At 48.6% G+C, this 25,122-nt stretch overlaps 1 protein-coding gene across 1 annotated transcript in view; it reads right to left on the bottom strand.

Annotated features, from left to right (window-relative positions):
- The window catches only part of LOC119430910 (calcium-activated chloride channel regulator 3A-1-like), a 63,153-nt gene extending 38,250 nt beyond the window's left edge, over positions 1 to 24,903 (bottom strand). The window contains exons 1-2 of the mRNA XM_049657488.1: positions 24,813 to 24,903; positions 9,015 to 9,168 (exon numbers count right to left, since the gene is read on the bottom strand). Of these exons, the coding sequence (XP_049513445.1) occupies positions 9,015 to 9,168; positions 24,813 to 24,874 (216 nt within the window). The 5' untranslated portion in view covers positions 24,875 to 24,903. The remainder of the gene's footprint in view (positions 1 to 9,014; positions 9,169 to 24,812) is intronic.
- Positions 24,904 to 25,122: the final 219 nt, after the last annotated feature.

The raw sequence follows: 25,122 nt of genomic DNA, 5'->3' as shown, positions 1-25,122 counted from the left end.
AGCTGTAAATCTTCTTTCTACTTCGTAATGTGCCCCAATGTCAGTACTGCGAATCAACACCAGCTCACGGATTTCGTCAAAACTACTGCTACTTACACTTACTGCAAAGTTTGTACGTTGTAGAGCAGCTCACTAAGTTGTTTTGTTTTTAGAAATCGCGGTAGAGTTATACAGCTGCGACTCCCATTTCTGTGAAGCCGACGTTCAATTTTTTTTTTCTTCGCGCTGGATCTAGCGGTCCTGCGAAAACTGTGGCTGCAGCTCCCCGAAGACACTCGAACGTGTTCACTGCGAAAGCATCACAACCACAATATCCAGCTTTAAAAGCCAACTAAGCCAAGATTTTACATCCTGTAAAGAAAAGAGAGAGAGAAGCCTCAGTGATAAACTTTACGCACGTATGGTGAACGTGTGCATCAGAAACAACTCGAAACTAAAAGAAAACTCCGCTATTAAAAATCGCCAGAAGCGACTCAGAACTCCGAATCGATCCAGCCCGAACCTGGCATGGTCTCTGCTTTACATACATAGTGTATGCTGAGTGCAGTTACGTTTCAAAGACGTTTCCACACATCTTAAGTGCGGAGAGATACCTCTGGCACAGCTGCGTGCATGCTATTTTTGTAACTGTGACGTCATATCCGCTCTTCATAACCAGCGCACCTCTATAGGGGTGCGTCTCGTTTGCTACGAGAGTAAATGAACGCTATGTGTAGTTTGTAGCCTTGCTGCTCTGGTGCGTGGCGCGTTTATCTTGATGATAATTCCTTAAGAGTGGAGCACAGGTTTGCTTGCACAATGTTTCGCTACACTTGGTGTTTCAATGTTCTTCTTCTTTCTGGGGTTTTCCGTGCCAAAACCAGTTCTGATTATGAGGCACGCCATAGTGGAGAGCTCCGGATTAATTTTGACCACCTGGGGTTCTTCAACGTGCACTACAACGCAAGCACATGGGCGTTTTTGCATTTCGCCTCCATCGAAATGCGGCCGCCGCGGCCGGGATTCGATCCCGCGACCTCGTGCTCAGCAGCGAAACGCCTTAGCTGACTGAGCCACCGCGGCGTGTATGTTCCAATGTTGATTTCACATTACTTCCAATACTACCACCCTCAGTTGTGAGCATAGCTGGAGGGCAATATAAACGTGTCGCAAAGTGTGCGAGAGTAACAAATGTGCTCCTAAACAGAGCTTTCACAGAAACAAAAAAAACATCCTAAATAAAAAATAAACATTTTTGTCAGACATGCGCACTTTTCACAATAAAAAACAAAAAATAAAACGAACCGCAACCGCCGGAGCCGCATTGTTCAGTACAAACGTGGAACCCTTCGGCCCGTCCCCCAATGACACCTCTCGTAAACCAGATTTGGCGTTGGGAAGTGAAAGCCTGCAAATCTATCAACCGATCGATTGGTCAATCAATTCATCAATTAATCGATTGAATTTTCCGTGCAGCCGCAGGTATGTATAAGCACTCTGTTATCGCCTTCTCACCGTTGTCAGAGTTCATATGAGCTCCCGGGCAGGTCCAGGTCAGGATGACGATATGCGCTCCGTTCTCATCCGTGAAGGCGTCCTCGACTTTCAGATCCTGTATGGAGTTTGGTGGGATTGTTGAGTCCTTATTAACCTCGTTGGTCAGCCGGAACGAGCCTCCTTCGGCGTGCCGAGCAGACTCTGGTGCCCTTTCTCTGCGCAGGACCCTCGGTTCAGCCTCCTCGATGTCTCGGTCCACGTAAACAAATCGGTCGAAAGGAATGCCATCGACCTCGTCGGTTGATTCTGGCGCTTCACCACTAGCGAGAGCTGTGCCGAGAACGTCGTGCAACGAGGTCAGTTAGAACTTTTCGAAGCAGTGGCACAAGTTTGTCGATGGTGCCACTGCTTCGTAACATCTTATCATATCTGCACAAGGAGCTGAAATGACAGAGCATACTGCAGAAGACACCGTCTTACAAGAGACCTTACGTGGGATCACCTTAAGCAATTCACGGAGTTGTAATTTGAAACAGTCTGCCCCTGTCGCTAACAGGCTCACGAAACACAAGAGGTGAAATTTTTAAAAAGGAGCCGAGCTTTCTGGTTCTTTTTTTATTTCCCCCGCACGGCCGGCACCGCCGCTGCCGCGTATGCGTGGAAGCGAGTACCATCTGGTGGTACAACAAGGAACCCAGCGGCGCACGCAGCGCGCGCCTCCCGCTGTGATTGGTTGAATTGTCTGTCGACGGACACGAAATCCTGGAATCCTAGTCATACACAGCTTCGCTGTAAAAAAGCCTTCTTTTTTCAATATTGTTACCACAAGGTGAGTTTCACACACAGTGTGTTCCTGGATTAAGCTAATTGCTCCTGGGTCAACATTCGATCAGGTTATTGCAACACATAAAAAAATAAAAATGTCACAGTTTCGCCCTAAGGGCGAAGCAATGAATGCGATAGCAACACAGCAATGTCATACGAAGTAAGGTGAGCGGCTTTGGTAGCAATATGAATTGTAGTAAACATGAGCTGATTAAGTAAGCAGGTGTGCTGCGGCGTAAGTAGACCGACATGAAGAGAGACTCGATGACCACGAGGAGGCGCGTGTGAAACGGTGGTGTTGATGAGAAGCGCTTCCCGTGGGCAGCGCGTGCGAAGGGACACACCTGTAGCGCTGCACTGCCGACCCGGGCAGCATTGCATGTGTAGCGTGCGTTGGAAAATGTGGCCCTACTATTACTAACTGATTGAACAACCGTGGTGTGAGCGCGCACAAACAAACATGAATAGATCACACTGAATGACTGCAGACAACGACTGTCAAAACGCTGGCAGCAAGCGCATATATACGCCGGAGCAGCGGGCGAAGGTACGTGCGGTCGATCGCTTCAACGGAAACTGAGCGAGCGGCGAATGCACGGCGCAGAAAGGTCAGAGCCGTGTGGAGATAAGAGACGGTGCGGACGAGCGACGAGCGCGGTTGTTGGCAGTAAGTTGGCAGCGTAGAAGTGCGCCCCCCCCCCCCCCCCCCCGCGCTCCCTCCGGCGCTGGCTTCCCGCTTCCTTGCTTGCGCGTGGGTGATTGAGTGCGTTCGCTCTCCGTGATAGCGCGCGTCCCCGCACGCTTCCACTCGGGCATACGACGCGCGGCGAAGATTTTATCTATAGGGAACCTCACGGCGACGGCGACGACGATGGCGACGACGACGGCGACGACGACGGCAGAAATCCGGTAGAAGTGTCCATATAATTGCTATCGCAATAAAAAAATTATGGGGTTTTACGTAGCCAAAACCAGTTCTGATTATGAGGCACGCCGTAGTGGGGGACTCCGGAAATTTGGACCACCTGGGGTTCTTTAACGTGCACCTAAATCTAAGTACACGGGTGTTTTCGCATTTCGCCCCCATCGAAATGCGGCCGCCGTGGCTTGCAACACATATTGCACCGCACGCGTTTCATTTGCATGTCTGCAATGTACGTCTTCTTACGGCACCTGCTACAGAATAAGTGATGTTTCTTTGAACTGTATTTTTCTGTTTCATTTCTGGATATTGACTTTACTGGATATTGACTTTACGGCATCTGTACTTTAGTGTTGGACCCCAGACTTCTTATAGGCTATGGGTTTGCTGTGCTAAAGTTGACAGTACAGAGTTAGCTACTGTGAAACTATACGTTCCTGGTACATCGGCTACTGTGACTTAAGTCACTAAGACGGCCGACTGTTTGTTGCTACGCATATTAGCACCTTAGTCTGTGTGGGTCTCCAATACATTTAACAAATGGCACAGAGGACGTCACCATGAAGGCAAGAGACCAGAGCAACAAGTGACGTAATACCCTTGTGACGTAACATCCATGTCGCACGCACAATTTAAGAGGTTCGATCCCGAGTGACGCCAGCATGCGGTCATTTGCTTTATATCGTACAAGAATGAATTTTTAAACGCACACAAGTCGCGCCAGCGAACCCTACACCCGAAATATGCAACGAACTCTGTTACAAAGGCCCTTCTCAGGGCAGTATGGTACCTAGAGTTGTAGATAAGTGAGTAGAAAGCTGCTCAATGCCATCAACTGTTAATGATGCCCAGTAGAAGCATCATGACAAGCATGAAGCAATCTCTTTTACAGGGGCATTCTCTCACTTCCATGATCATCGATATATATATACCAATATATCAGTTACGTGACATGCCACAGGGCATGTTCCCGATTTGTATTATAATGACCTGGTTATTTTTTGGCCCTATAACCCTATATCTCACCAGTCACGCGAAAGGTAACGCGACTAGTAGCATGTCACGTGACGTGAGAACACAACACATTCTCCTCGTTCGCATAGGACCGTACTTGTACCTGACACTTGCTGAACGGGCAGTCCTCCTGAAGCCTTGCGTCCCTGGACAACGACAGAATCGTTGTCGCTGGCGGCGCGAGCTGACACCGAGTAGCGGCCAACACCGTCGAACTGCGTGAAGTAGCCGCTGTAGATGCCGTCGTTGGCCGTCACGTCGGCGCCTGCAAGAAGGACAACGCACACGTATGACACACCCTTCTGTTCGCAACGGCTCGCATCTGAACGGCAATGGCTTCTGCACACGTGGTAGGGTCTCCTAGCTGGGCTAATGTACCCTTAAAATTCGTGCGCAGAAATTTAATTCAATCATTCTTATTAATAACGTTGTCCACTGGACTATGTCACTGTGCAGTCTTGTTACTATTTCACACCACCGAACATCCCTGTCGAGTCCCCTGGAGAGCTTGCGGGACCTTGCCCAAAGGCGTAAAGAGCAAACATAAGGCTTCACTAAGGAGCGTCACTCATTTCAGTGCGAGTGCCTAGTGATGACTGATGCAGCGATGGCATGGGAACGCAGCTCGAGAAATACGAACCACGGCAGCCGTTTATACTTCCAACGATCTCGGCAGTGCCAGTGAGCTTAACGTACCGAGACCATTGTCGAAAAGCTCCGTTGTCACCGTTTCGTGTCCCTGCGGTCGATAGACGATAGCCGGGACCTTGGCGTGAAGAACAACGTGCTCGCCCTTGGGGACCTCGGCGTAGACGGCAGCCTGTGCCGCGCGGTCCACTTGCGTTCGCTTGAGGACAGCGCGCACCATCACGGGCTTCTCGTCCGGGTCCTTCGTCAGGGACGTGGCACCGACGTGGACGCCGACTTCGTCTCTATCGAGGCTCCGGGAGACGACTAGCGTCCAGTTTCTGGGCTGGTGAAGAAAAATACCATAAAGAATACATTATGTTACAAGTGTGTACAACGCAAAGTGGTAACAACCGAATGACAAGAGACAGAGACGAGCGCTAACTTCAAACCCTAAGTTGGAAGTTTAAGGCTCGAAATAAAGTTAATAATAGACATGGTGGAAAAAAGGACGAGGTGGCAAAGCTTCATGGCTGCAACAGCGCGGATGGACACAGAGTAAGTAAAAAGAGGCGACACCACACGGCGCTATCAACTGAAGTTCATTCCAAGAAGACTTGTAATATATAAAGCATAACAATCACATGATCTTCACCCGGCACCTCGGCAGAATCAAAGAAAACTATTCAAAACACAACGTTTATTTATAAAACCCGTGCCTTATGTGGTTGTTATGCTTTATATATTAGACGTTTTCTTGGAATAAACTCCAGTTGATAGTCAGCACCGTGTGGTGTCCCCTTCTTTTACTCAGTCCGTGTCCAATCGCGCTGTTGCAATCGTGATACTAGGCATTTAAACTACTACTTTATGCGAAAAAGGTTCAAAGTATAGGCAATCGTACCTGGCACCACCATCTTTCCTAGGCGCTGTCGCTACCAGCTATACTAACCGTGTGAATAGCGGATGGCGGTCCAGCTGCTATTTGATTACCCGAGACGATGGAAGACTTATTAACCGTGTGAAAAGCAGCGTGTATTGAACTGACTTGTGTAGCTTATCCTGGCAAAGCAATTCAGGAAACGCACTGTAGTGAAGGGTAGTATAGTTAAGCGGTTAAGCGCTTAGTAAAGACGAGAACAAAAAAGGAGTCACACGGACACACGGGCGCTACTCACAACAATGAAGTTTAATTCCTTGACACAGCCGAACAGGAGAGTGCCCTCGGATGCACGTCACCGACCACGTGAACCACACTGCCACCGTGTGTCTTCTTTTTTGTCCTCGTCTTTACTAAGCGCATAACTACTACTATTAAAGATGAACCAACAAGCCCCTCGAGCCACACTTATAGTGAAGGGTCTCCATGGATTAGATTGCACCTCAAGTACTTTAACGTGGCTCTAAAGCATGGCACACCTGCAGCCTTCCCACATTTACTCCCACTATGTAAGTTTCATAGTCTGGTGTACTTCTCCCTACTTAATCGATTCTGCTGCGACGCTCAGAGCCAGTGTTGCCGTATTAGCGATTTTGTCGCTAGAATTGGGGACCTTTTGTTATTTTTGGCACCAATTCTCTTTTTCTATTTAGCGACCAGCGAAATTTTTAGCGACGTGTATAGACCAACTGGCCCTTCTTTGTGTCAGTTTGCATCTTCGTTCCCATTCAGTGACCATGTTGTGTGTCCCCGTTAGTGTGTAGTGTACATAGCGCAATAACAATAACAGTTTAGCGAACTCGAAGTTCAGAAAGGTGTTTAGAAAACGACTTTCTAAAACGCTCTTTATTATTCTAAAGCTACAAAAAGATGGCCGAAATTCCATGTACGGTGCGTGGGCTCCGTGAAAGTCACAAAGCAAAGATGAGCAGCACCCACTGAGACCGTATAGGTTGCGCCTAATTGAGCCGAGGTAAACAGGCTTCGCATATTTTGTTCACAAAATGCACGTTTCTTTTTTTTTTGACGGGTCGTTTTGTTCGCGGACAAAACGCTCGTTCAAGCACATCTTCCAGGATATTGACGTCAGTATCCTGACGATGCCGTGCAGTGTGCCGCGGCTAGGCGGGCTTGGCGCAAAAAACGCACTACTTGGCCATCGCGCCGGGCGAAAACAAGAGGCCGGTATCCTTGCTTTTTTGACGAACACGCCTAAGACGCTCAATACAGTCAATAATGATAATATATATATTTTCACTATAGCAATATTCATTATAGCAGACCCACCATAGTCACAGCTTCGCTGGCTTCCATCTTCACGGTAGGGGAAGGGCTCTGAATTTTTCTAATGTGTAGAGATGTTCCCTGGCCTGGTGGTCGGCTCTCGATGGGGTTCACATCTCGAAAGGAGACCCAATAGAGATTTTACGAGTTGTCTCTGCACGCCTATTGTCCAACCACAGACGGTCCTTGTTGAAGAGCATCCGCAGCAGTTGTGGGAGGCAAGTGCTGCCGCCGGGTACCTACCGGTAAAATAGGTACAAGCGCACTCCCAGCCTGGTGCTCAGCCGTTACGGGACCTCAGCGCTCGGAAAGGGGTCTTTGTCCACAACCCGAAGGCGTCCCCATCTCAATAGGTGCATTTGGGGAGGCCACAGTGGGAAATGGTCGCCGTGGAAGCTGCCCTAACCTCTCTTTTAACACGAAAGTGTTTTATGCCGGGGTCCACGATCAACTTCCTGTAACGGATGTGACGTCCGGCGCGAACGCGTAAAATATGCTTTCTTGGCAGGGATGACACCACCATCTAGAAGCGGTGAAGCGAAGTACTGCATCATGACTCTAACGAGCGCCGACAGTGAGCGCTTCGGTAGTCTCAGCGCTAGGTAGCCTACCATTCAAGCGTTGCATGTAGGCTCCCTACTCAGCGCAGCGGAGGCTTCAACGCGGTGTAGCCTGGTGCAGGCGGTGCAGGCCTCTTGCTGAGGTGGCGACGCAGTTTCCGCACGTGGTTTGTCCTTCGCGTCCTGATTAGCCTGTGACGCCTCGTCGCCTACAGGAGCGCATCTTCAACATGCATCAGCAGTGCTTACACTCCGCCTACTGCTTCTCTTGCGATGGCACCAACTAAGATAACTGCTACGCTAAGCGGCGCAGAAAGGCAACGACGTCGACGGGCGAATCTCGCTTTGGTCCGGCGAGAGACACGCCCAGCGTGAAGCAGAACGCCTTCGCGCGTTCGCGGCGCACGCTGCGTACTTTGCCACTCGCATTCCTGAAGCTGAGCGCGTCGCAACTCAACTGGCTGCCGAAGACACTACGGAGCCGGACCAAAATGATCGTACTTTCGCCGAAGCGACTCGGCAGCCGGACGCCGCGCGCCAAGCAAACCTGCAACATGGTCGCCGACCCGCAAATCGTGCGCCTTGCGCTGCAGCGGACCATGAGTTCACGAAGCGATTTACTGACAACCCGTTCGGTTTCGCTTGCACGGTTTGCGAACGCCTGTGGTCTATGGCGGATTTGCGCAGAGCTCTGGCGCGGCTGCATTGCAGCGTCTCCTGGGATGTTTCCCGGTCGCGAGTCGTTCGACAACTTTCGCTTGCGTGGCAATTGTCGAAGGTCCCTGTGTAATGGTAGGGTGCCGCTGATGGCTGCTTGCAAGTTAATTGTTCAAGTACAATAAACATGCAACAGCTTCTGTGAAGACACGTTTCACTTTCGTGTTCTACCGGTTCCTATGAAAGAGAGGTCAACCATAATTTTTTTGCGCTCAAGAGGGTTTCGACGGGAAAATTAGGGCGCACGCTCCTTTCGCATGCGTATCTCCCTGAAGGAAGCCGAACGCCAAGCCGGGGTATGCTTGTACCTATTTGAACCAGTGGTTGCCCGGAGGCGGTGGGAATCGAACCCACAACCTCCCGCAGCCGAGGCGGGCGCTCTACGCTCTACAACTTGCCAGCCTCGGTCGCCAGACTAAACACGCCTGTAGCTCCAACACACCACCACCACCACCGGAAGATTTGCGTAGACGTTCCGTCCAATTACGCTTGATCATTTCGCTAACGTCACTCCAGTACCGGCGTCTCTCTGGACACTTTTTTTTTTTGAGCCCCGAGGCACAGAGTTCATCTGCAATGCCACTTTGAGGGCGTGGCTTGTGCTGAACTCTTATGTAGCCACCGAGTGAGGACGAAGCAGTATACGTACCTCGATGTTGTCGATGATTCGCTCGTCGGGCTCCACGGACGGGTGGATGGCGTCCACGACGTCTTCGTAGGCGGCCGTCGATTTGTCTATGCGTAGACCGCGAATGTGTGAGTACCGCAGAGACAGAACGACGAGCAGCGTGACGGACCGCATCCTGCAAGGAGCAAGTTCATTTTGTACATACAGTAAAAAACAATTCTGGGGTTTTACGTGCCAAACCCAGGATATGATTATGAGGCACGCCGTAGTAGTGGAGGGGGGGGGGGGGGGGTGTAGGACTCCGGAAAATATGACCACCTAGGGATCTTTAACGTACATACAATGCACGGCACACGGGCATTTTAATGACAAGTATCGATCACAGGTATCGCATTTGGAGCACATTTTTCGCATCTACTTATTATCTAAAGCTCCAGCCTAGCACCACAAACTTACATAGCAGATACTCATTTGAAGGTTAAGTGCGTATCCGCCCCATTATTCTGACCCTATGTAGGGTGAGTTCTGCGACAGGGCAGTATGGACGCAAATAGCAAGCTTGATAAAAACGCCTAAAGAAAAAAAAAAGTAAATGGCGCGTCATCGGACGTTCACATTAAAGATAGTGAGGCATTCACGCGCTTATCAGTATGTTAAGGAGGTCGATGGTTGATTGCACGATAATACGCGGCATATCCCGAAGAGCGTGTTTGAGTACCTTGGCGTTGTTGTCACTTGAGCTGTCGCTGTCTTAAAAAGCACTTTAGTTTTTATGTGATTTTTATGCCCGTCGTTCTTTTTTCTTTTTTTGCTTTGCGATCCGCGTATGCGAGCGGCACCTATAGTCAGTAGTCAACACATGACCCATATGATTGCTGGTTATTAATTGATTGATTGATTGATTGATTGATTGATTGATTGATTGATTGATTGATTGTTTGATTGATTGTACGAATGGGTGAATGAATTAATGAACTTTCCGTGCTGAAGAGAGGGGAGGCCATCGAGACTAACGGCGTAACAGAGCTTGACTAGCTCCGGAGGTCTATATTTCTCGCCAAGAAGTGTGGCAACCTGACAGCCGAACTAGGCACAGCAAGAAATATAGCACATTCAATAACTGAAACAAGAATTTCGGATATTACAAGGATTAAAAAAAACACGCAATCACCAATGGCAAACAGCTCCTACGAACGAAAGGCTCTGTGGATACAGGTCCTCATTCCCGGGGGGGGGGGGGGGGGGGGGGGGGGGGGGGAGGCCTACCGAGGACCATTAAGATGTTAACGGTCGATGCACGATCATTCCTGTGAGTGCTCAGTAACACTGCATGAGCAACAGCAAAGCCAACGCGTTTCCCGACAATCGGCCAAACATGTTTGACAAGACTTAGTGTTGCCAAACATCGTCTCACAATGCCCAACAGCGTCGGCCACGATAACCACCTTGCGCAGTGTCATAGCCCCGGTATTAGAAAACCAGCGACATCGTTTGCCAACACGTGCGGTTGTGTTCTTTCCTTGGCGTGTCCTTTCCAACGCTCGGACCCAAATTGTAAACTAATTTGCACCATTACGGGTGAATAAGGGTGTAAATTGATCTATAATTCAGCACCTTTACACTCATTTCAAGTGAAAGGTGTCACTTATAAATTAATTTACAGTGTAAATTGGTTTACAGTGTCCGCGGCGCGCGCGCCGTGGTGCCTCCTTTTGATCCGTTTCGTGCACTTTGCGTGCGGGCCCTCCTCTTTTCGTGCTCTAAAAAGATGCAATTTGCAATTCTTGTTTGAAATTTTTTGCGCTCTTCGGTCGGACCGAAGATCAGTCACGTGGTCGACAACCGTGGTCTTATCCTCTAGCTACTTCAATAGAAAATGTGTCGCGCAGTCACGCTCATGGCCTCATAGCACACGAGCGAGAACGAACGGAGGAACAGCCCTTAAGCCTTTTGTTCCAAGAACTATTTCTTAGAATGACAGGCTGTTGACCAGATGTTGTCTAGAGAGTCATCGGAACTTGTATAAGAGCACCTTTCCACAAAGTTGTGATCGTTCAGAGCCACAAAGTCACCGATCAGCACGCTTGGCGTGCGGTTGAGGAACGTGTTGGCCAAGTGCTTACCCAGAGTGAATAAGCCCTAAGTCTGATTGAGAAACAGGACACTCACTGTCAATAAAGTACTTCGCCACCATCGTGGGTTAGTTCCCAAATGTTCCACACAACTACCTGCTAACATTTTGAGATCCTAAATCTTGTCTGCACTTCATGAGCAACATCACGCCACATCACCTCTACAAGGGCAGGCTTGAAAATGAATATGTAAGAAAGAGTAATGTTCAACACTCTCGCAATGGAAAAAGATATCAGTCAGTTCTTGAAGAAGCGAAGGAATACGGTTTTCCAAATTTAATATAGTCACAGGGGTCCCAAATCACGAGAAGAAACGCGCCAAACGAACAAAAATCAGCTCGAGCACATACAACAGACACTATCATGCCATTAGCTCTACAACATCTCCCAAAAGCCTATGAGAGAGACAAGAGAGAGAGAGAGAAAATGATTTAATGAAAGGCAGGGAGGTTAACCAGGACTGAGCCCGGTTGGCTACCCTGCAATGGGGGAATTGTAAGGGGGAGAGAAAGATTAGGAGAATAAAGGAAAACCCAGTGTTGATGTCACCAACGCAAAGAAAAATTCTCTGCTCTGCATTCTGTCCGGTAGGCTTTAGAAATTGCAGCACCGCTCTCGTGACCTTCAGCAACTTTAATATGCGGGACCACGGTCCCGACATCTTGTCTAACGAGAAAGTTATTGCGTATAGCTGGTTTAGAGTTGTGAGGAGGGCAAGCCTTTCATTTTCAAAGGACGGGCAGTAGTAGAGAAGCTGTTCAATAGTGTCTTCGCCACCACAGGCGTTGTAATCAGAGCTATATTAGTAATTCCAATCAAGAATAAGTATGCATTGGTGAATGAAACGCCGAGGCGCAAGCGACACGTTACTGTTTCTTCACTTCGGGGAAAAGCAAGTTACAGGCGCAGTTGCACGTATAGGGGTGTCAGAGCTAATATTAGCCAAGCGGCCAACCGAAAAAATTTAAACACGATGCAAGATACGATTTTAAGATCTACGGTGTTTGGTCGTCAGACATTTGGGCGACCGAACACCGTAAGTTTTATATTGTTACGGCGCAACCGAGCGCGGCGCCAGTCAGAAGATGATTTGACGTGTAGAGGCGGACTCGGTCTCGACAGCCATCTTGTTTATGTATCGTTGTCTGTCTTGTAAATAGCGTAAATACATCTTTATGTGTGACTTTCGCATCGTAACAAATTAGTGGAGGTGCTGGATATCCACAAGAAACAACAACGGAGCTCCGCAGTGGTCGTCACCTCAGACTGGACAACATGACGGACGAAACAGGGCCCGAAATGGCATGGCCCCCATCAACGCCTACAACCCCGACGGTTGTCCTGGCTCAGCCGCGGGATCTAGGAACGTTCTGCGGCACTGACCACCTCGACGTGGAAGACTGGATCACCCCGTATGAGCTTGTAAGTGCCCACAACGAATGGGATTCGACGATTACGTTAGCTAACTTGGTGTTCTACCTTCAGGGCACGGCGAAGGTGGGGTATGAAAACCACGAGGAAGAGTTTAACGACTGGGACACGTGTAAGCACAAGCTGAGGGACTTGTTCGGCCGTCCCGCCGGGCGGAAGCGGGCTGCTAACTAAGAACTAGCGACCCGCGTCCAAACGTCCACAGAATCGTACGCATCTTACATCTAGGACTTGCTGGCTCTGTGCCGTAAGGCCGACAGCGATATGGCTGAGTCAGACAAGGTTGGGCATGTACTGAAGGGAATCGCTGACAATGCTTTCAACCTGCTCATGTGCAAAAATTGTGAAACAGTACACGACATCATAAAGGAGTGTCAACGCTTTGAGCAGGCCAAGAGCCGCCGCCTTACAACGCCGTTCGCACGTCTGCCGAACACAGCTACGACATCCTCTTGTGACGACAGGCTAGGAATGCCGCATCCATCATCATCATCAAACGACCTCACGCGAATAGTGCGGTGCGAACGTGAAGCCATGGCTCCTGCAGACCCCCCCCCCCCCCCCCCCACACACACACACCTATTGAATTGAAAAACTTGCCTACAGTGCCATTAATGCAGGCGAAGAACTCGCTAATCTTAAAGTTAAGTCAGTATGTGCCGTTGGCGCGTCAGACCTGTCCAAGGCTCCTTGTCCATCCACTGGTCGGCAGTATCCTGCACGGTACCGAAATCCGGCCGCGTGGCAAACCACAGACGATCAGCCGATATGCCTTGCCTGCCAGCGTATCGGTCACGTTGTTCATAACAATGTAACGTAACAATATAATTGTATCTTGCACTGTCTTTCTTTTTCAATCTTTCTTTTCGTTGAACAGTTTGACTAACGTTAGCTGGGGCACATGGTCGAGTGTTCGAGTGAATGCAACCGATAGTGGCTAGAGGCCTACAGGAGTGCGCCACTTTTGTAATATCAAACCGTGCGCTAACTGCCTTAGGTGCTGGGCTGTGTCAGTCCTCGACGCACAGGTATAAAAACAACACCGCGTTTATATGATTGTCGGGCCATTGCGATATTTCCGGCAACGGCCTCACCAACTAAGCTGCCAGAAAAATCACATGAATTAACAAGCCCCAAAAAGATAATCACATAATCAGTACATCGGATGAGTACTAAACATCGAGCTGATACATGGAGGATGACCAAAAAAAAAACTTGAGAAGAAGATAAGGAGGTTAGCTCGACGAGCAATGGAACGGAAAAATTATCGATGAAACTTTAGAAGACAAGAATACGGAAATATGCAATAGCGAACAAACGCTGATTTGTTTTATTCTAGTTGACATGGAGAGAAAGAGAAAGAAGAGGTGGAGTTGCGCAGATGTATAGTTTGAATGCATTGAGCAGACGACCGGTGTTCTAGTAGAGCAACATAATAGCTGTCAAAGGCGAAGGGGAAGTACAGTCGAGGATGGCAGAGCCCTACGGGGTGGGATGAAATTTGAATATTCGCAGGCATAAGAAGGTGGGAGTTGGCTTACGCGAGATCGAGGCATTTGGAGATCACTGGGAGGAGCTTTCATCCTGCAGTGGCCATAAAATAAGCTGACGATGACCGATGCAACGTACGGAAGAATTGCATGTGTGATTAGTCGTAACGTGGATTGATTACACGGCGCTAATGAAACCGGATCGCTGGCTATAGGGAGCAAACAGCGCTAAAAAACTGGACGTTGAACGAACTACCAACTGCTGGAGGTCAGCGTACCGTCCTGTGACTTTATGTTCTGTGATCAACTTTTAGCGACGTTTTCTCCATAAACATGTGCTATTTAGGTCGCCTATGGTCGCGTTATTATCGTTAGATGTGTAGCACAACGGAAGTTATTGTGCAACAGATAGCGTCATTCTCTTGTCCTTAATAGAAGATTGCTAAATAATATTTGACCACCCTGTACGATTATCCTGAGCACCTCGATCTGCCTGTTATGGGCTAAAATTTTGCTGACTTAAGTCTAGACCGCCTCGACGCATTGCTGGAGGTCGTTGAAGACACATTTATGATAGGCATTGCCTTTCTGTCATCTGGATAATTCGCCTCGGCAGTTGAAAGCGGCATACAACAGTTCAATTCGCACGTCACCTCTAGTCCGTGTAAGTGTGCTTGATTTCTAACAGTCGGACTACGCTGCTTCTTACTCGGTATCGCTGACAGGCTGAGGTCCCTTGATCTCCTTCAAGGACTCGATCCCTGGAACATGTAAACCAGTTAACTTTCAGTACAAAGCACGCTTACCTTGGTTCTCCAGAACAGCTGTCACTCTATATCCGAGCACGTCGACGACTTCAGCGATCCTCTCCACTGTCACCCACAACAACAGACGCCTCGAAACCGATACATTCACGACCAATTGGCCGCCCTAACGAGTGGCGCAGCATATATCAAAACACAGCCACGTTACTGAAGCCTTGCGAGATAAGCCACATTTCTTGGAGCCCGAGACAGCCGCAGCGTCAGCGGCTGGACAGCTCACAGAATGAACGGCAGATAAGATAAGCGAAAGTGATGCGTAGGTGGTTGCTCCTTGGGAATTGCCTTATGCAAGCCGTTGTTATCTGCCAGAACTGAGAACCCGGCCAAGAATAAAATAACGTGCGAGTTCTTATCGTTACGTCACCTTCCGTGAAGTACTAGCACGTCACAGATGATGTTGGCCAGGGGCGGTATTCTGTAAGAGTCTACCTAGTGGACTGCCCATTTCGGGTGTCGCTGATTGGCTGCTGCTTGACGTACAGGAAGGAGACTGGCTGGCACCTTTATGCACATCAAGCAGCAGCCAATCAGTGACAGCCGAAATGGACAGTCCACTAGGTAGACTCTTGCAGAATACCGTCCCTGTTGTGTAGCTCACTCGGGGACCCGACATATTTCAACCGGCAGTCGCCAACGGCTCTCAGTTTGACTAATACCGGTGACACTTTGATTCTTTACTTTCGTTAGAGGTGCAGGAAGGCTTTCAACACTGGGCACACCTTGGTAGTAGAAAAGGTGTGTGTGTGTGTGTTTGTGAAGGGAGGAGGGAGAATGATGGTAGTGTAGAAGGCAATATTGGGCGGTCGCCCCCCCCCCCCCTCCTCCCCATACACCCCTTTAGAGCCACCACTGCGCCACACGCTCCGCATCTGGGAGTCCAGGCATGGTTATGCCCTGAAGAAAGTGATTAGGGTCCATCGTTTCAGGTTCTTTTGTATTTTCCTTTAATTCGGGAGGTAAAAGATTTGGTGTCATTTTTAATTAAGTAAAGCCAGGGAGGTATTGGGTTCTTCATGTCTGGCAGCCCGAAGCCCAAATGCAGGATGACGTCATCGCTGCTTTCGCTTCCTACCGCATCACCGCCGTTTGCACGTATACTCGAAGTGTGTGAACTGCAATGCGATGCGCCATTGTCGTATTCGTGAACTAAGCCGCTATTCTGGACATTCCGCCATTTTCTTCGAGGCGTGACGTAGGCGCGACGCTTACAAAATGGCGCTGATGGCCCCGTTTTGCTTTCGTAACGTGACGCAAATTTGACGTTTCGCCTAAGAAACTGTAATGTAGGCATTGAACCTAGCGTTCTTGATAAAGGTAAACAGTTTTCCTCCCCAGTAAAAATAAAGCAGCTAGCTCAAAGCGTACGATTATTCCATCAAAATCGTTTCTCGCTTCTTGTCGTCTCCATGCGGACAAGCTGTCGTCTGCTTCATTAGCTAGGATGCGTGTCTTCGGGCAATGGAATGAGTCATCGTATATTGGCGCCCACGCGCTTGCTTTTTACCTTGAGACAACATACGTGACCTGTCAATGATAAAGCCCCTATATATAAATATATATTTATATATAAGGGCTTTAGTCAGTGATGATCAGTGCACGCCCTAGGCCGCGTTATCGCTATATCTCGTGAAACGCAAGTGACTCAGCCCGACTCGACTGGCTGAGAAGCGGCCGAACATTATCGATAGCGTTGCGCGCGCCAGAGGTATCAGCTTGCGCGACGCAACACGACGCAATAGGGAGCCTACATGCAACGCAAAATGGCGTTGCATGTAGGCTCCCTACGACGCAAGCGCCGGCACTGTCATCTCTTGTGCACTTCACTCCTTACTCGCACCGCGAGAGGAAACTTCAAGGCGACGCCTTGCGTACATTTTTTTATAAATTAAAAAGTCACCGTTGTCATAGACTTTGATGACGCGAACAGTCATTAATATTGATTACGATACAAACGCAGTAGTGAAAAGTGCAAGAAGTCGCCAACAGTTGGCTACTTTCAACCAATATTATTTCAAATAAACGTGTTTTTAATAAAAATGATGGTTCAAAACACAAATGCCAACACCACCCGAGAGCGATGCAAATGCTACGAGTACGCGTTGTGAACAAAATATTTTCATGGCCACAAATGACAGGGAAAATGCGGCGATACGCATGCCTCTCGACTGTCATTGCATATGGCCGCTCATTACCATAATTCGCGCGGCTCGTCGAACCACAAATTATGGCGGAAAATCTCTGTAATGGCGGCCCAGCGCAACGTCACGCAACGTCAAATTGACGTTTACGAAACAGCCCTTCCTGTGACGCTCTTCACGGCATATTCCTTCAGCCAATCAACAAGCTGACATACCGGCTATCTTGGAACGCCACCACATATTCGCGAAATTGCAGATGCATTGCACGGGCTTCTGCACGCTACCATCCACTTTCATTTTAAAGCGCTAAAGTCGCAATATAGGTGCCAAGGACCACAAGAAAGTATTAGTCGATGAAGCTTGCAGTTTCACGTCACGTTTCACCATTCTGAGGAAAACGCAAAATTTCATTTTGCAAAACTTGCGTTTCCCGGCACAAATTTCAATACACGTGACCTCTGGACAGCCAATGAGACAGCCAAGATGTCGGATAATGGCAGCCATGCAGCCGCCATGCGTGTCGAGAATAGAGCCTCTAAACTCGGCTACTATGCTAGGGGTCTGCACTAAGCGGGTTGGTGCGCTTTGCAGAAGGACCGCCTCGAGTCTCCAGGTCTCGCGACAAACGACTCGTGTGGTTAGCAAGCTTTGCTCGACTGGGTGAAGGCTCCGATTGAAAGCAGAGGCGCTACTGAACGTACGCCCATCGTTCAAACGTCAAAGGCAATTGATGCGGTGGTCAGCCTCAGAGACTATAGGCAACTGATGCCGCCTCATGCACTCGCCGCTGGCTGAGACTCTCTTCCAGAGAATGTATGTGAGGCAATTAACTTTGATGAAACCGTTGAATTGCAGTGATTTTTTAAGCATTTATCACGTTCATGTTGCAGCACAAGTTGCGTTTGTACAGAGTATTGCCGGATACTTTTGTGTTGTTTTTTTTCCTGTGTGTGCACGTGTTTTGTGTATTACATGCATGTTTCAATTCTTACGCCCCTGCTTCGGCCACAGAAGCCTTGCGTTATTGTGAAATAAATTAAGAAATTATATAATAATTAAGTACTTATTTAATTAATTCATTAAACAAATAAACAACTAAGGAACAAGGAATCAAACAAACAAACGTGGCAATTTTGTGCGAAAAACAATAAAGATGGCATACCCCCTCCCTTGCCCCCCCCCCAACACACACACACTACATACATACACAAACACAAGTCAAAGACAACTGCATCTTTATCTTTAAAGGTCCCCTTAACCACCTAGCTCTTATAATTAATAAAAATAATTCTGTGTTCCTCTGTGGGCTTTTCGGGTCCCTTCGTCGTGGTGCCAAAAGGGTCATGCGCGTGACGTCACCAAGGTGAGCGATGTCGATTGGTTCATATAATACTAGGGGACATCAGTTCCGAACCGTCTGCTAGCGTGCCTTTGCGGTGCAGTCGAATGGGCTGTCTTCCTCGCCGTCTCGCTTGCGTGCCGTGCGCAATCGACTGCTTTCACCAAGGTCGATCCAAATTGACGCGAAGCTTCGGGCGAAAAGTGGTTCAGAACGAATTGTCACCGACATCAGCAGGGGTGGTTATGGGAGCAGCGATTTAAGGGCGAGTATGTTTGGAGGGAACAAACATTGCGAAAGAAAAAAGCGTTTTTTTTTTAATTAAAGTGATACACAGTTAGATTCATTCAACAAAAATAAAATTACTAATCAATTTTATATACGCATGGCGAGAAAAGAACTCTATTTTACTTGATCATTGTCAATAAATACCTTTTTTTCCGCGCCCACCGTAAGAGCACCCACCGATAGCGGCGGGCGTTGACGCCGCTATCACTTGCAATGCAATGCAGCTCTTGAAGTGGGCAGAAAGGGTCACTCGTAAAGTTCACTTGTTACAATACGCCCCCCTCACATGTGTTGCTTTGCTTGTCGACGTTTGTCTGAATTTGGTGATGCGTGTAGTTTCATTGTTTCTTAACCTGTTCAGTCAAAAGTAGTGAGTTGCGACCGCCAGATAATGGTTCACTTTAGTTGTTTTCGTGGGACAGCGCTAGCCGACGGGCTTGGCGTCCGACGAAAGGACGAGCACTCTACGCCCAAAGCGTTCGTCGGCCTCCAAACAAAGTATGTTATGTGCAAGGGTTGCGGTTTCGACACCCGTACGGCTGAACTTTTCTTGCATCGGTTTCCGTGCTGAAAGCTCGAAACGCCCATCACGTCGAATGGCGGGGCATTTGAATATACAGCTCTAATGGCAGGCCCCCGAAAACAAATTTCGCGCCTTTGAGAACAAAATGACGTCACTTCTGTTTTTAACGGATATGGCATCTCATTGGTTTTTCTTCCGCCGGAAGTGTTCCCTCCTCACACAGATGGCGCTAAGCCCCATGAACTGCCGACGAACCGCCATGTTTTGAACGTATGGGCGTCTATGGAAGCTTCGCTACCAGGTGTATTTACCTTGCTTTCGCCTCGTGTATACAGCGTGTTCTGCAGCGCGCGTGCGGCGGCTACCGGAGTGTAGCCGAAAAGCGCGGAGTCCCGATAAGCGGAAGTTGATCGCCATTTCAGAGAAGAGCGCCAACGATTGTGACGTAGTGTCCCGCTGTGACGTTGTGTCCAGTTGTGATGTAGTGTCCGCGTGCCTTGAAAAGCAATTCGCGTCTATTAGGAAAGGGCTCCTAGGTGCAGGGTGGCGAAGGAGAGCGACACACTGCTCGCTCACCTTCGAGCTCAGAGTGACTTATGGACCTTATTGACCATTTTCGCGGTGATCCCGTGGGCGCTGCCATGTTTGATCACGCGGTGACGCGTCCATTGCTTGCCTCAACTGCCTCCGTTGCCTCCGTGTTTACAATGGATGTGTGTGACACCGGTGCGGCTTAGAAGTCGAAGTCCGCAGCACTTCTATTGCAAGCTGCAATCGCCACAACGCCATTTCACTGGTGTCCGGTGCCTGTACGGCTGTGCCCGTGAGCCAAATACAGAGCCTCCTTTGCTCGCGCTCCTGGTGCGAATCCACCTATGGGGCTCATAAGCGCCGAGAGAACGTTCACCCAGGAAAGCAAGTAGCTGGACTCTTGCGTGCGGTTTCTCGCTGATTATGTGACTCAGCTACTGGACTTTGCGCTCACTGCAGGCTGAGGTTTACACAGTTAATCACAACGCGACGAGTGTGGAAGTGTCGCCCAAATACTACATAGTATATTGCGAAGTTACACTGGCAATGTGCCGTTGGTCGACCGGGCCAGGAGATTAATTTTAAATAGCAGTCATCTTCCACGCCCTGTGAGCTGCAACTCACAGTGCTATTGAATCCGCCACGTACGTTTTTTCGCAATACCATGACGGTGCAACAATTTATGCTTGTTTGTGCGTGTGCGTGTGCATGTGCGTGTGCATGTGTGTGTGCGTGCGTGTGCGTGTGCGTGTGCGGTGATCTCCGCGAAATTGAGAGTCCGAATGGCGCATTTCATCTTCAGCTTGAATATTTGCCGTTTGACAAAATCGTTGCGTGAAATAATTTCATATCAAGACCATGACAAATGTGACATACATTTTCGAGCCAGTCTAGTTCACTAACTACTTGATAAACCTACACAGAGAAGAAACATAAGCAACACTAAAGTCATTTAACATGTACCAGTACCGTGGCCGAGCGATGCGACTTGGTACGGCATTGGGAGGCGGTGAGTTTTCACCATCTGCACCGCCGGTGGGCCTTGTGACCCAAGTTGGCCAAGCTACCCGTGGCAAATCGGCCAGGCATAAGCGGTCTGCTTCAAGATGGCACGTGATGAGTAATGAAAGGTTTCTCGGGGGCCTCGATCACATTTACTTTCACCGCCCTTCTGCTAGCCACCCGGTTTATTAAGACTGGAAAAAAAAAATCGCCGGCTCCTCGTAACCCGAGAGGAAAGTGGTACTTTTGAAAGTGGCATTATAATTACACTCAATCCTTCTCGTTTGTATCATGGCCACGGCTGTGGACCGACAAATGTCGCGACATATGGCGCTACGATGGCCCGCACCGGGAATGGGGTTAGGAATAATGCCGGATTAGAGGCGGTCCGCAACACAAGCCCATTTACAACTATTTTAGCCTGCACAATTTATCTGAGCACAAGACATGAGCAGCTGAAACGTTGCGAAATCTCGAGAGGTTGACTTCCAACCAGACCCTTCAACACTCTATGTGACTCGGCCAGCGCTCGGACCGAAATTGTAAACTAATTTGCACCATTACGGGTGAATAAGGGTGTGAATTGATCTATAATTAGCACCTTTACACTAATTTCAAGTGAAAGGCGTCGCTTATAAATTAATTTACAGTGTCCGCGGTGCGCGCCGTGGTGCCTCCTTTTGATCCGTTTCGCGCACTTTGCGTGCGGGCCCTCCCTCCTCTTTTCGTGCTCTAAAAATATGCAGTTTGCAATTCTTGCCTGAAACTTTTTGCGCTCTTCGGTCGGACCGAAGATTAGTCACGTGGTCGACAACCGTGGTCTTATCCTCTAGCTACTTCAATAGAAAATGTGTCGCGCAGTCACGCTCATGGCCTCATAGCACACGAGCGGGAACGAACGGAGGAACAGCCCTTAAGCCTTTTGTTCCAAGAACTATTTCTTAGAATGACAGGCTGTTGTCCAGATGTTGTCTAGAGAGTCATGGGAACTTGTATAGAGCACCTTTCCACAAGGTTGTGATCGTTCAGAGCGAACCGACAGCACGTTTGTCGTGCGGTTGAGGAACATGCTGGCTAAATGCTTACCCAGAGTGAATAAGCCCTAAGCATGATTGAGAAACAGGATATTCACTGTCAATAAAGTACTTCGCCACCACCGTGGGTTAGTTCCCAAATGTTCCACACAACTACCTGCTAACATTTTGAGATCCTAAATCTCGTCCGCACTTCATTAACAACATCACGCCACATCACCTCTACAAGGGTAGGCTTGAAAATGAATATGTAAGAAAGAGTAATGGTTCGACATTCCCGCAATGGAAAAAGATAGCAGTCAGTTCTTGAAGAAGCGGAGGAATACGGTTTTCCAAATTTAATATAGTCACAGGGGTCCCAAATCACGATAAGAAACGCGCCAAACGAACAAAAATCAGCTCGGGCACATACAGCAGACACTATGATGCCATTAGCTCTACAACATCTCCCAAAAGACTATGAGACAAGAGAGAGAGAGAGAAAATGATTTCATGAAAGGCAGGGAGGTTAACCAGGACTGATCCCGGTTGGCTACCCTGCAATGGGGGAAGGGAAAGGGGGAGAGAAAGATTAGGGGGAGAAAGGAAAACCCAGTGTTGATGTCACCGACGCAAAGAAAAATTCTCTGCTCTGCATTGTGTCCGGTAGGCTTTAGAAATTACAGCACCGCTCTCGTGACCTTCGGCAACATTAATATGCGGGACCACGGTCCCGACATCTTGTCTAACGAGAAAGTTATTGCATATAGCTGGTTTAGAGCTCTGAGGAGGGCAAGCCTTTCATTTTCAAAGGGCGGGCAGTAGTAGAGAAGCTGTTCAATAGTGTCTTCACCACCACAGGCATTGCAATCAGAGATATATCAGTATTTCCAATCAAGAATGAGTATGCACTCGTGAATGCAGCGTCGAGGCGTAAGCGACGCGTTATTGTTTCTTCACTTCAGGGAAGAACAAGTGGCAGGCGCTGTTGCATGTATGGGGTGTCACAGCTAATATTAGCCAAGCGGGCAAACAAAAAAAATTAAAAAAACGATGCAACATACGATTTTAATATCTACGGTGTTTGCTCGTCAGGCATCTGGCGACCGACAGATCTGGCGACTGACATCGTAGATCTTACATCTAGGACGTGCTGGCTCTGTGCCGTAAGGCCGACAGTGATATGACCGAGTCAGACAAGGTTGGGCATGTACTGAAGGGAATCGCTGACAATGCTTTCAGCCTGCTCATGTGCAAACATTGTGAAACAGTACAGGCATCATCATCAAAGAGTGTCAACTCTTTGAGCAGGCCAAGAGCCTCCGCATTACAACGCCGTTCGCACGTCTGCCGAACACAGCTGCGACATCCACTTATGACGACAGGCTAGGAATGCCACATCCATCGTCATCAAACGACCTGACGCCAATAGTGCGGTGAGAACGTGAAGTCATGGTTCCTGCAGCCCCCCCCCCCCCCCCCCCCCTCATTGAGCCCAAAAGCTTTGCCTACAGTGCCATTTATGCAGGCAATAATCCGCTAACAACTCGCTAATCTTGGAGTTAATGCAGTATGTGCCGTTGCCGCTTAACACCTGTCCAATGCTCCTTGTCCATCTACTGGTCAGCGGTATCCTGCACGTTACCGGAATCCGGCCTAGTGGCGAACCGCAGACGATCTGCCGGTACGTTTTGCCTGCCAGCGTATCGGTCACGTTGTTCGTAACAATGTAACGTAACGATATAATTGTATCTTGCACTGTCTTTCTTTTTAAATCTTTCTTTTCGTTGAACAGCTTGGCTAACGTTAGCTGGGGCACATGGTAGAGCATTCGAGTGAATGCAGCCAATAGTGGCTTAAGGCATACAGGAGTGTGCCACTCCTGTAATATCAAACCGTGCGCTAACTGGCTTAGGTGCTGGGCTGTGTCAGTCCTCGATACGCAGGTATAAAAACAACACCGCGTTTATGTGGTTGTCGGGCCATTGCGATATTTCCGGCAACGGCCTCAGCAACTAAGCTGCCAGAAAAATCACGTGAATGAACAAGCCCCGAAAAGATAAGCACGTCATCGGTACATCGTATGAGTACTAACTATCGAGCTGATACATGGAGGATGACAAAAAAAGTTGAGAAGAAGATAAGGAGGTTAGCTCGACGAGCAATTGAACGGGAAAATTATCGATGAAACTTTAGAAGACGAGAATACGGAAATATGCAATAGCGAACAAACGTTGATTTGTTTTATTCTAGTTGACATGGAGAGAAAGAAAGAGGTGGAGTTGCGCAGATGTATAGTTTAATGCATTGAGCAGACGACCGGTGTTCTAGTAGAGCAACATAATAGCTGCCAAAGGCGAAGGGAAGTACAGTCGAGGATAGCAGAGCCCTACGGGGTGTGATGAAGTTTGGATATTCGCAGGCATAAGAAGATGGATGTTGGCGTACGCGAGATCGATGCATTTGGAGATCACTGGGAGGAGCTTTCATCCTGCAGTGGCCATACAATAAGCTGACGATGACGATGCAAAGTACGAAAGAATTGCATGTGTTATTAGTCATAACGTGGATTGATTACACGGCGCTAATGCAGCAGGATCGCTGGCTATAGGGAGCAAACAGCGCTAAAATACTGGACGTTGAACGAACTACCAACTGTTAGAGGTCAGCGTACCGTCCTGTGTCTTTATGCCCTGTGATCCATTTTTAGGCGATGTTTTCTCCATACACATGTTCTATTTAGGTCGCCTATGGCCACGTTATTATCATTATATGTGTAGCACAACGGAAGTTATTGTGCAACAGGTAGCGTCATTTTCTTGTTGTCCTTAATAGAAGATTGGTAAACAATCTTTGGGCACCCTGTGCGATTGTCCTGAGCACCTCGATCTGCCTGTAATGGGCTAAAATTTTGCTGACTTAAGTCTAGGCCGCCTCGACGCATTGCTGGAGGTCGTTGAAGACACATTTATGATAGGCATTGCCTTTCTGTCATCTGGCTAATTCGCCATGGCATTGAAAGCGGCATACAACAGTTCAATTCGCACGTCACCTCTAGTCTGTGTAAGTGTGCTTGGTTTCTAACAGTAGCACTACGCTGCTTCTTACTCGGTATCGCTGACAGGCTTAGGTCCCTTGATCTCATTCAAAGGACTCGATCCCTGGAACATGTAAACCAGTCTTCTTTCAGTACAAAGCACGCTTACCTTGGTTCTTTAGAGCAGCTGTCAATCGATATCCGAGAACGTCGACCACTTCAGCGATCCTCCAGACGCCTCGAAACCGATACATCCGCGGCCAATTGGCTGCCGTAACGAGTGGCGCTGCATATATCAGAACACAGCCACGTTACCGAAGCCTTGCGAGATAAGCCGTATTTCTTGGTCCTCGAGAACGCCGCAGCGTCACCAGCTGGACA

Source organism: Dermacentor silvarum, chromosome 10 (genome assembly GCF_013339745.2).
Source record: "Dermacentor silvarum isolate Dsil-2018 chromosome 10, BIME_Dsil_1.4, whole genome shotgun sequence".
Taxonomy (NCBI): Eukaryota; Metazoa; Arthropoda; class Arachnida; order Ixodida; family Ixodidae; genus Dermacentor; species Dermacentor silvarum.
This window is presented reverse-complemented; position numbering and strand designations above follow the sequence as displayed.